The sequence below is a fragment of the Manis pentadactyla genome, chromosome 9, assembly GCF_030020395.1.
Source record: "Manis pentadactyla isolate mManPen7 chromosome 9, mManPen7.hap1, whole genome shotgun sequence".
NCBI classification, from domain to species: Eukaryota; Metazoa; Chordata; class Mammalia; order Pholidota; family Manidae; genus Manis; species Manis pentadactyla.
The window spans coordinates 90,872,153-90,884,161 of NC_080027.1; the positions used below are offsets into that span (position 1 = coordinate 90,872,153).

Consider the following 12,009-nt stretch of genomic DNA (forward strand, 5'->3'; position numbering starts at 1 on the left):
GAATGAAACTCCTCTTTAATGTTTATTTTATTAATCGTATGTATTTAAAATCTCACACACACACACACACACACACACACACACACACACGACTTTAATTTAGAAACATTGCCCTGTTCTCATTTTCAGGAAATGGTTTTATTCCAGGTCTTTCATGTCTCTTTGACCCCAGAGCTTCTGATATCATCAGAGTCATGTGTCAGTCACTGGACAGTATTCTAGGGAATATCATCTTTGCTTCCAGCTGAGTTGATTGAGATATAGCACCTTTGTCACCAAAAACTTCATGCTGCTCAGCAGACATTTTAGGCAAAGCCACACATTATTTCACTTATCAATTGGACTGTTCTCTTAACGAATCCTGTGGATACACACATAAGCCTCACAGTCTGTCCATTTTATTGCTTTTTAAGATAGCTTTCAAAAGGCTTGTTTACTGAATAACATTCATTTTGTCTCCTTTTTTAAACCAAACCAGCATTGGTTGAAGTTGCTTCGCCCATGTAGTCCTCCCTAAACAGTGGTTTGTTCAGAATAAAGTGGCCTAGCGAGGACTCTGTGCTGATAAGGCAGTGTTGGCAGGGAGTGTGAGGAAACCCCACCCCATGTGCACACTTATAGTTGCCCAGAGGATGGTTGCTTGACTTGTGTGACCCTCGCACTTCGAGGCCGCCTTGGCTGGGACCTGTCAGTGAGCCACCTAAAGGCTGGTCCTTCTGCATCTGTCTCTGCAGATCAGAGCCCACCCCCAGTTTGGTGACCTCTGTCAGAGGACCTCTGCAGCATCCTGCTGCCCCAGCTGGACACTGGGAAACTACATCGCCATTCTGAACAACAGGTCGTCCTGTCAGAAGATTGTGGAGAGGGATGTTTCTCACACCCTGAAGCTGCTCCGGGCCTGTGCCAGACACTATCAGAATGGCAGTCTGCAGCCAGACTGCTGGGACACAGTGGCTCGACGGAAGGACCAGCTCAAGTGCACCAGCGTGCCGCGCAAGTGCACCAAGTACAACGCCGTGTACCAGATCCTCCATTACCTGGTGGACAAGGACTTCATGAGCCCACAGGCAGCCAGGTCAGTACCAGCTCTGCGGTACAGCATGCTCTTCTCGCCCACCGAGAAAGGTGAGAGCATGGTCAGCATTTACGTGGACAATTTTGAAAACTGGAACTCCTCTGATGGTGTGACCACCATCACCGGGATTGAATTTGGTATCAAGCACAGTCTGTTTCAGGATTACCTTCTGATGGACACTGTGTATCCCGCCATCGCCATGGCTGTCGTCCTTCTGGTCATGTGTGTCTACACCAAGTCCATGTTCATCACTCTGATGACAGCATTTGCAATCATCAGTTCCTTGATCGTGTCCTATTTTCTCTACCGTGTAGTATTTAACTTCGAATTTTTTCCTTTTATGAACCTCACTGCACTCATTATTTTGGTTGGAATTGGGGCAGATGATGCATTCGTCCTATGCGATGTTTGGAACTACACCAAGTTTGACCAGCCGCATGGTGAAACCTCGGAGGCAGTGCGCACCGCCTTGCAGCACGCGGCCCTGTCCATGTTCGTCACCAGCTTCACTACGGCAGCTGCCTTTTATGCAAACTATGTCAGTGACATCACAGCCATCAGGTGCTTCGGGGTCTATGCAGGCACAGCTATCTTGGTGAACTATGTTTTGATGGTCACGTGGCTTCCAGCAGTGGTGGTTCTGCACGAGAGATATCTGCTCAATATATTCAGTTGCTTCAGAAAGCCCCAGCAGCAGGTGTATGGCCCCAAAAGTTGCTGGACCGTGGCCTGCCAGAAGTGCCACCAAGTGCTTTGTGCCATCTCAGAAGCATCTCGAGTCTTCTTTGAGAAAGTGCTGCCGTGTGTTGTCATCAAGTTTCGCTACCTTTGGCTGCTCTGGTTCCTTGCCCTGACCGCAGGCGGGGCCTACATCGTGTGTGTGAATCCAAAGATGAAGCTGCCCTCCTTGGAGCTGTCTGAGTTCCAGGTGTTCAGGGCATCTCACCCCTTTGAACGGTACGACGCTGAGTACAAAAAGCTCTTCATGTTTGAACGCGCTCACCATGGGGAGGAGCTGCACATGCCCATCACGGTGGTCTGGGGCGTGTCCCCGCAGGACAATGGCAATCCCCTGAACCCCAAGAGTAAGGGGCGGCTGACCTTAGATAGCAGCTTTAACATTGCTAGCCCAGCTTCCCAGGTCTGGATTTTGCACTTCTGCCAGAAATTGAGAAATCAAACCTTCTTCTACCAGACTGATGACCAGGACTTCACCAGCTGCTTCATTGAGACCTTCAAGCAGTGGATGGAGAACCAGGACTGCGATGAGCCTGCCCTATACCCTTGCTGCAGCCACTGGAGCTTCCCCTACAAGCAGGAGGTTTTTGAGCTGTGCATTAAGAGAGCCATCATGGAGCTGGAAAGGAGTACAGGCTACCATTTGGACAGCAGAACCCCAGGGCCAAGGTTTGATGGCAATGATACCATCAGGGCGGTAGTGCTGGAGTTCCAAAGCACCTACCTCTTCACACTGGCTTACGAGAAGATGCACCAGTTTTATAAAGAGGTGGACACATGGATTTCCAGTGAGCTGCGCTCTGCCCCCGAGGGCCTTGGCAATGGCTGGTTTGTCAGCAGCCTGGAGTTCTATGACCTACAGGACAGCCTCTCAGATGGCACCCTCATTGCCATGGGGCTGTCTGTGGCTGTTGCATTTAGTGTAATGCTGCTCACAACATGGAACATTGCCATAAGCCTCTATGCTATCATGTCAATAGCTGGCACCATATTTGTCACTGTTGCTTCTCTCGTCCTGCTGGGCTGGGAGCTAAATGTTTTGGAGTCTGTCACCATCTCGGTGGCAGTCGGTTTATCCGTAGACTTTGCCGTCCATTATGGGGTCGCCTACCGCTTGGCCCCAGATGCTGACCGCGAGGGGAAGGTGATCTTCTCTCTGAGCCGCATGGGCTCCGCCATTGCCATGGCTGCTCTGACTACCTTTGTGGCTGGGGCCATGATGATGCCGTCCACGGTGCTGGCCTACACCCAGCTGGGCACCTTCCTGATGCTCACCATGTGTGTCAGCTGGGCTTTTGCCACCTTCTTCTTCCAGTGCCTGTGCCGGTGCCTTGGGCCGCAGGGCACCTGTGGTCAGATCCCCTTACCTGAGAGGCTCCAGTGCAGCGCCTTCTCACCTGCCTCATCTCAACATCCTGGAGACAAGGGGCAGAGCAAAGTCTGTGCTGTGAGGGCCTTTCATTTAGATCCCACAGGCCAAAAGTCTGAAATGCAGCCTGAGTTTTACCAACTGGAGCCACTGGCATCCCACAGCTGTGCTGCCTCTGAGAACACAAACACGTATGAAGAGACCCGTATGTGTTCTGAGCTTAACAGCCGGGTGAGGCGTTCAGGGTTGCCTCAACTCATGGCTTACAAGGGCCCCACTGACAAGGCTGGCTCCACTTCACTACAGCCCCCTTCTGGGCAGCACGCCAGGTGTCACTTCCCTGTGAATCTGAGACCCAGCTGCCCAAATGCCTGCAGACATTTGACGTGCGGTCCACACTCCTGCCAGGAGCTGGGGGATAGCATGTGCCATCAGTGCACTCCTACTGTGGGCAGCTTCCTGCCTGTCCCAGACAGCACGGCACCCCTGAGAGCCTCACACCAGGCCCCTGAGGCCGTCGTGCCTCCCATCCCACATATGCACCCCAGCCTCTGCTTACAGGCCAGAGTGAGACTGCCCGGGAGGGAGAATCCCCCACCTCGGGGTTTCTTCCTCCAGCCGGTGCAGCACTCTCAGGTCCAACAAAATGCTGGTAAGCCCAGTATCCACAATCTTCAGAGCACAGAGGAGCATCTTCCGAAGGTGTCAGAGTTGTCATTTGTCAGCAGAAGTGCTGGATCTTTACCAAAAGCATGCTGTGATCCTGAGAATAACCAAAGGGTACTCTGTAAAAATAGAGATGCAGGGACTTCGGAGGTGTGTGGTGGGGCCAAGAGCAAGGACAGCAGATTCGTGAATCAGCACAGCAAGGCGGGGAGGGAAGCTGAGCCTGGCCTGGCACAGACCGACGGGGTGGTGAACTCAGAACATTTAAGTCAGGGTGAACCAAGGTTTACATTTAACCATTTATTAGGGGAGGCTGGGTGCAGGTCCTGCCCAGACAACCCGCAAAGTTGCTGCAGAATCATGAGAGGAAAGTGCAATTCTGTGGACTGCCAAACGCCAGACACCAATGCCAGCGTGCCTGCAGTGGTAACACACTCAGAACTTTCTGTGGCAGTTTGTTAATGAAAACACTTTAATAAATACAGTATTAAATTAAGAACCAGTGCCTCCATCGTTCCTTTGAAGTAGAGGTGGAATCCATCATTTAGAAAGGGACTCCAAGACAGGAACCAGCATGTTTCACTTTGTTTAAAAATCATGGAATATCTATGTTCTATGTGAACAATCAGCAAACTCACTTAGAGTGTTAGCCGGTTATTGGGCTTTATATTTTCAAAAGGTACAGCTGTTTTTATGTTTATACTTGGCTTGGAAAATAATTGTCTCTCTTTCCCCTCACACAGCAGTGAGTAAGATTTAGAGTTTGAATTACCAGAGGTTGTGGTTCCCCCTGGCAGTAGCATCTCCTGATTTCCTTATTCTGGTGCATGTGGTGTCAATAATTGGGACTTTCAATTGCTCAACATAAACTAATTTGAAAAGAGCCACTTCAGATGGAAGCCAGGAACTAAACAGCATTAAAATGTGTATTTTTGGTGAAGCCTCATTTAAAATATAGATTGCCAAGCATGTTAATAGTCCATCCCACTGTCTGCATGAGGAGTTGAAGCCAATAATACACTCATGCAAATTGGTGTCCTTTTCCACATTAGCCCCAGTGTATAGTTGTTCGGTCATTAAATCTATTCACCTGGAGTCACAGGCATCCTCCTCCATCAGGCAACCATTGTGTTAGTGCCACAGAAGGAAAAGCACAAGTGGAGAGATGTGACAGCCCTTTTTAGAGTTGGTTGCATGTTGCCCAAGGTAGACCAGGATCAGATGAGTCTAACTCCCAGAGTATCAGAGGAAGGGAACTGGTTCTGTGAGGTTTTTGCTTCCGTGTTTGCCCCGATGGGGACATGTCCAGACAGCTGCCTTCTCCCATGTTAACCAGTGTCTCCAGATGTGAACGGGAATTTTATTGTGCAGCTAACACCTGGAAACGCTGAGTCTCAGGGAGAAACTTAAGTGATACCTGTGTATCTCTTGTCGGATCAGTCTGCAGTGACTGAGCTGTCCACATAGGAGTCATCCGGCCGAGCCCCCAGACCCCTGCCAAGGTCCCTCTGCACTCTGCCTCGCTATGGAACTCTGCCTCCCATTTGGTCCTCTGAAAGAACACCGGTGGAAATACTTCTAAATGCAGTGTTCTTTCCAAAAATTGTATTAGTTATTTTGAAGAATAGTTTTCCAAATTAGATCTGCATATTATTTTTCATATTAGGGCCTGAAAAAAACCGTCAAGAGTTGGAAGAGAGCTTATGGATCCCTGGTGCCAGCCCACCTGCCCCAATCCACATTTTTGTTAGGTAGCCTTGTAGCTTTTGCTTTGTTACCTCCGGCACAAGGCGCTCACTACAGGACAACCTGGGTGGAGCTCAGCCCTGTTGTCCTGCCGTTTTCCTGCTGCAAGGGATCCCTAAAGATGCGTGGACACAGCTGTCATGCCCTCCCACTAACATGCCCAGTTCACTCAGCTGTCCTTCCCACCACCAGATTTTAAGCTTAAAACACTGGCTGAACTATTAGGTTCCCCTCTGGAAAGGCCAGGTGAGCAGACCCTGCACAGTGGACAGCCAGGCCTTCCGCTGGTGCACATAGGGAAGGACAACATGGCTCCTGCAGCTTAGAGGGTGTAGGGGACAGCCTGTGTCTTCTTACATGTCTGAATGCAGCATGGGAAAGCACCAGCTTGAGAACAACCAGTGCAGTCCTTGGAAGTTATCTGCGCACAAAAACATATCTTGTCCTTGAAAACAAGCCAAGACGCCTCACTCTGAAAATAGGGAGACCTTGAGGATGTGTGAAAACACCACCCCTGCTTCCAGGCAGCTTCTAAGAAAATCAACAAGGTGCTCTGGCCTGTCCCCCCATGAGAAGAGAAAGATGAGTATAGCACTTGGCTGAGGTCCAAGAAAGGCAGTATAAAAATAAAGGTGCTGCACCACATCGGGGCTGCAGCCATTGTCTGTCTGCCTGTGTTGTCTGTGTTTTTTGTTCTCTCATGTCACCCAAAGAAAACGTGCTACATCTGGTGCCCAATGTGGGGCTCGAGTGGACGACCCCACTGTGGGGCCACTACAGAGGGACCCCACCCCTCGGGTGTCTCACCCATGCAGCTGCCAGGCAGGTTTTACTCTGCAGTTTGGGATGGTGTGTGTCCTCCCACTGCACTTGCTTCTGTTGGACCCCTGAGGAGGGGGTTGGGGGAGGAAGAACACTTGAAAATAGGACTCACAGCAGACCAGCGCAGGATTCTTTGTTTTTCTTATGAAATGTGTAACCATAAAGTTGGCTGGTGTAATTTCAGTGGTCCAAAGGCACTTTTTCTTCTCGGCACAGACAGATTGAATTTTAGGGCGAAAGGAGACCAAACGTCCTTACAGACATCTCACCAGAGAGGCTCCCCTGTGAGCTGAGTGTCATCTCATTTAGAAATAAAACCTGGGGTGAAAGGAACTTAGGAGAGGAGATGTCTTTGTCTTCTCCCCGGGGCTCCTGCCCTGGCTCCAAGTCCCCAGGAGAGGCCCGATGCCTGCCTAGTTAGCCAGAACCTTGAATTTGCCTGGAAGGCCTTTTCACACAGACTTCTACAGACTTTAGACTTTGAGTTGATTATGTTTTCAATGCAGGAATTTTTTAAAGAATTTGTTAGGTGGGACTAGAAAGCTTTTTGTTTCTGTTTTTGTTTAATTCCTCTCTCCTGGGCAGCAAAAGGTCACTATTTCTAGCTGTTTCACAAAGAAATTTCACCTATTGTCTTCTAGAGAACTGCAAAGCAGATGAGAGGCTGAGAGGACCCTTTCCCATGAAATATCGTTGGCTTGGCGGGCGTTTACTTATGGAGAGGATGTGCATAGATCTCCATTGCTGCAGCAGAACACACCTTTTAGGCTTGAGTCCACGTTACCAAATTTGTTCCTGGCTTCTTCCCTTCAGAGTCACTTTTTAAATCCCTACTTGATTGGAAAGTGGAACATGCCAAAAGCACAAAGCTTTTCACAGAGAAGAGCCGTACTGTGTAAAATAAGCTGCACAGCTTCATCTGTGTGTATTCGTTTCTTATGTGTAATCACTCTAAAATGCACATCCTTCTAAAACAATATTATTTAAAGTTGTGCTGTTATTATATTAAATTTCTTGGAAATAATCTATGCCCTGACCTTCATCATTCTAAACTTCACAACTTTTGCAATGCGTGATTTGAAGAGTAGTTTTACATACAAATGAGTCTTACAGAAGGTTCAGAAATGTTCCTAATTCACATGGAAACCATCTTTCCACTGGCAGTTAGGACAGTTTCTGAATGAAATGAGAGGAAACAATGGCTTAGAAAACAGCTGTGCCTTTTCTCTTTAATAAGGAGAGTCATTTTAGAAGAAAAAAATTTAGCTTAAGTTAAAAAAATAACCAAAGACTCAATTGGATTTTTTTCATAAGACTCAGACAGAGCCATGAAAGTAGAAATTTGTTGAAATCACGGGGCGATTTTTTTTTTAATGCAGAATGAACTGTCATGTACAAATACCCATGAGACCATAGTGGACATTTCTAAAATGTATGTTGGCATTTGGGTTGTTCATTTCCAGTTGTTATGTGAATCTACAGTGTTTTTGTAAAACAGCCACTTTTGTTAATGCTTGATTTTGTACACTAAGAGGTGTCATATATTTGCATTAAATATATAGAGAAAAGATAAGTAATGAGAGTATGCATGGTTGATTAGTAGAACCTTGTGCCTTCTGTTTTTACCAGTGTTTAACTGCCTTAAATTTGGACTTTTTGAGGCCAAAAAAAAAGTTTAAATTCTCATTAGCCTTAGAAGCCACAGCGTGCACACACACAAACCCCTCATTAAGGATCGACACCGTTTGTCAGCTCCCTAAGCTGTCATTAGGGCATGACCTTGACGATGTCAGTGCCAACAGGACAGTTTGCTCAGCAGAGCCTGGTGGATATTTGCTGCCATAAGTAAGTCCTTCCTGAGATTCGGGGCATGAGGGTGCTGTTCTGAGTCTTCAAGAGGACATGGAATAGAGCTGTGATGTTCTGTAATCAGAAATCATAGCACAAAAGGAATTGAGTTGCCTGGACATTCTTTTGGGGTGACCTTGAGTAAGAGGGTGAGTCCATGACCCAAGTTAAGAGGACCACTTGGAACACATGCCCTCCTGGGTACTGCCAGCATTTGGCTGATGGTGAGCATCTATATCTGCCACCTCACCAGTGCCACAGTGGGATTCATTTCTTAACTTTGCCTTGTTATCAGTGACTCTGATAGTGGCAGACTGCAGTTGTCACAGTGACAGGAGTTACACCTCATCCACTCCAGTCACTTGACCATTACCCTTCTAACTATATTTTTTCCATACAACTTTCTGTTATAAGATCTATACCTTCCTAAAAAGTGAAGAGCAGATTATTTTCATCCACAGATGTCTTTCTTCCCAACCCAGTAGGATTCTTAAAAGAACAGGTTTCAGTTTGTTACAAAGTAACAATTAGAGGAAAATTTGCTCATCTTCTATCCGCTAATTGGATGTTTTTGATGAATGAACAAGACTTCAGCTTTCTACTGTTTATAGGGGAGAGGATTTGCTAAGTCAATGATCTAAGCAAGGTTGCAAACAGCCTGTTTAGACTGCCTGAGAAACAAGCCTCTGGAGCTGTGGTGTTACTGCCTTTGCAACATAGTATGGTCATTACAAACTTCACTGGTGGAGAGAGGTCCATTAGGAGTATCCAGATGTGCTAAGTACTGGTGGAGAATAATAACAACTCCTATTTTTAACTAGTCTTACACATGGTATTTGCTGGGGGTCCCCATAATTACCATCGCTCCACCTGGGAGGCTCAAGTCTGTGGGGTGACCCGATTCCTTGCTTTCTTGAGGGAGGTGATAAGGCACAAGCTAAAGCCTCCCTCCAGCAACATTTACTTCCATGCAGAGATCTGAGAAAAGGCTTCAGGAAACATGAAAATCTCTGGCAACATCCTCCTCAGATTGAAACGCACCGCTGTTTCTTCTCTATAGTTTGACGTCTTCACCCCGTTTTCTGAGTAGTGTATGTTATCTGTCATATGTGTCACATGGGAATCGATATGTACTGAAAATCGTGGATTGTAATTCCATCACAGGTCCCAACCTGCATGTGATTCTTTGCCCTGCCTTGTGGAGGACCCTCAGCTGTGACTGGCCAGTGGGGGCGGGGAGCCCCTCAGAGGATGGCCTCCCTGCCAGTCACGCTGAATCATGCAGTACCTGGGGAAATAGCTACACGTCACTATCAGTGTAGGCAGAGGTCAGAAAACCTGACTTTAAGAACAGACTCAGTCCTTCCTCTGAGTCACTGTGATTCAGAAAAACAGATCCTGCTCAGGAAACAAGCACTGTGATTTTTCTCATCTGTGGGTTGAGAAGCCACAAACCAGGTGGGGTGGGGAACGCATCTCGAGGCCCCCCAGGGGTTCTCTGGGCTGTGATGCCATGTTAGGTCTTAGAAAAACCAAGATGATCAGTCTTCTCAAGCAGATCACACCAACCAGAGGGGGGACTCAGGAAATCACACTTGGTCAGGCACCACATTCTGAATAAGGGTCCCTCTCACTAGGCTTCCCCCTTGACAGCAGGTGATCTCCATCCTTGCTGCCCTGAGGTGAGAAAGCTTTACTGAAAGCACTGCATGCAAGGCATGGGGAGGGTCTCTGATGACATAGAACCTCTGTGTCAAGAAGTCTGTAGGCCCTACAGATCAAGACTGGTGCCTTTCGAGAAAGAGGGGTTTACAAAGCAAGAAATTGCACAAGTAAGACTTTTAAAAATAGGTGACGCAAAAGGGTTTGAAACTAGAATTCAGAGTCTCGAACATTTTAGAATCACCTGGAAATACAGCAGCAAGACCTTAAAATAATGGGGGTATTTGGAGTCTAAAAACCAAAGACCTAGGTGGAAGAGCAAGAAGCCATTCCAGGACCTCAATTTCCTCACCTACAAACCAAAACTGACAATCCCACAGGGGCTTACTGGGATTAAAGGGCGTGAGACATAGTAACATGGGCCATGTGAGCATTTCTGCCCAGGGGCTGTTATGCCCATCGTGTCACTGTTGTCACTATAGCACAGCCTGCAGATGGAGGAGCCATCCCCTGGTTTGCTGGCTCAGTGTCACCCGGACGCAACCTACATATTTGCCTCTATCTCAACTGCTGTATAAATTGCATAGTGTATAAATGTGCACTTACTTTTTCAGGTATATATTTGTGCAGATACATTAATATAATAAAAACTTTACAACCCAGTCTGTTTCACTGTGATCGTTGCTGTGTTTTAAATACACTATATTTACTTATATTTCAAATGTTCCCCTATTTATAGATGATGAAATTGAAGGTAAGGACTTAACTTGGTCACTCATTGCAACTGCCAAGCTAGGAGCCAGGTATTTCCATGATATAAGCCTACCATGAGTAGATCATTTGAAGAATGATTAACGATTCCTTCATGTTAGCCTGATTTTAACAGTCTCTGTGACCACTCCTATGGTACAATTACTTATTGGTCAGTTAATCTTTATTTAGTCTTTATTCAAGGTAGATACATATTTTTCTAGTTTTTATTTGTTATTTGTACCTATGAATATGCCACATAATATTTCTTTCATGTTCAATTCATAATGCTCAGAAATTGAAAAGCAAAATCCAAAACCTACAGTGGATTTTACTGCAGTGAACTGCAGATGAAACTTTCAGGAAATGGGCAGACACAGCTAACATTTTCCAGAACACACATTTCATTTCAAAATCTCCTAGGGTAAAGTTTTTACTGACTTGCCTCGGTTCTTCTGCTTCCTCATGTAGACTCACTCATTTATTCCCAGATCCTGCTGAGAGACAGCCAGCTGCTGACTCAGGTGCTTGTGCACAAGGCCTGACCCTCCAGGAGCCCAGAGTATGAACGTCACCATGGCTGCCTGAGAGAAAAACAAGTTTACAACACCAGTGAGAGACAAAGACTATGAGCTAAGCCAAAAGGATCCTCAGTTGAAAAATGGGCAAATGACAGAAACAGGCTCTGTAGAAAGGGAGGAGCCCGAGTAGGCAATGTAATCACCAGCTGACTCCCATTTAACCTGTTAGATTGACCAGGATTTTTTAAAGACTGATAATGTCTGATACAAGTTCCATTTCTGGGAATTTTTCCTCCAGGAATGATGGCATGAGTGTGGCAAATACATGTATGGGGACAAGAATGTGAAAGAAACAGTGTCCTCCAATAGACCTCTGATTAAATAAACTATGGAACACTTTGTGTCACCCTTAAAAAGTATGCAGATTTTTATAAAATGACCTGGAAAGGACCTATGGTATGTTGTTAAGTGAGGTAAAAAAGAGTTGCAAATAAAATGTTTAGAATGATATACACAAAATTTTAAGCAGAGGCTCCCTCTGGGGAGTGTAGTCAACCATGGGGCTGGAGTAGGAGTTACTGGTGAAGGAGTAATTTCACATCACTTATATCCTCTTTTCAGTATGCTTGGAATATGGGTGATTTTAACTTTGCTTTAAACATTTTTAAAATATGGGAAGCATTAAATGTCCAAATGGCCCAGTTTAGCTCAGTGCCGTAATCGAGGTGCACACAGTGTCCTGGCAAACACAAGAAGGGGAAGGCATGCTTACTATCGATGTGGCCCTTTCCACCTAGAATCCATTTACTCCC

The 12,009-nt window shown here is 46.5% G+C and overlaps 1 protein-coding gene across 6 annotated transcripts in view; it reads left to right on the plus strand.

The window, feature by feature from the left end:
- Nucleotides 1–6,115, plus strand: part of DISP1 (dispatched RND transporter family member 1) — a 300,241-nt gene extending 294,126 nt beyond the window's left edge. For all 6 annotated transcript variants that reach the window (XM_057507787.1, XM_057507788.1, XM_057507790.1 and 3 more), the window contains one exon: nt 735–6,115. In XM_057507787.1, the coding sequence (XP_057363770.1) occupies nt 735–4,310 (3,576 nt within the window). In that variant the 3' untranslated portion in view covers nt 4,311–6,115. The remainder of the gene's footprint in view (nt 1–734) is intronic.
- Nucleotides 6,116–12,009: the final 5,894 nt, after the last annotated feature.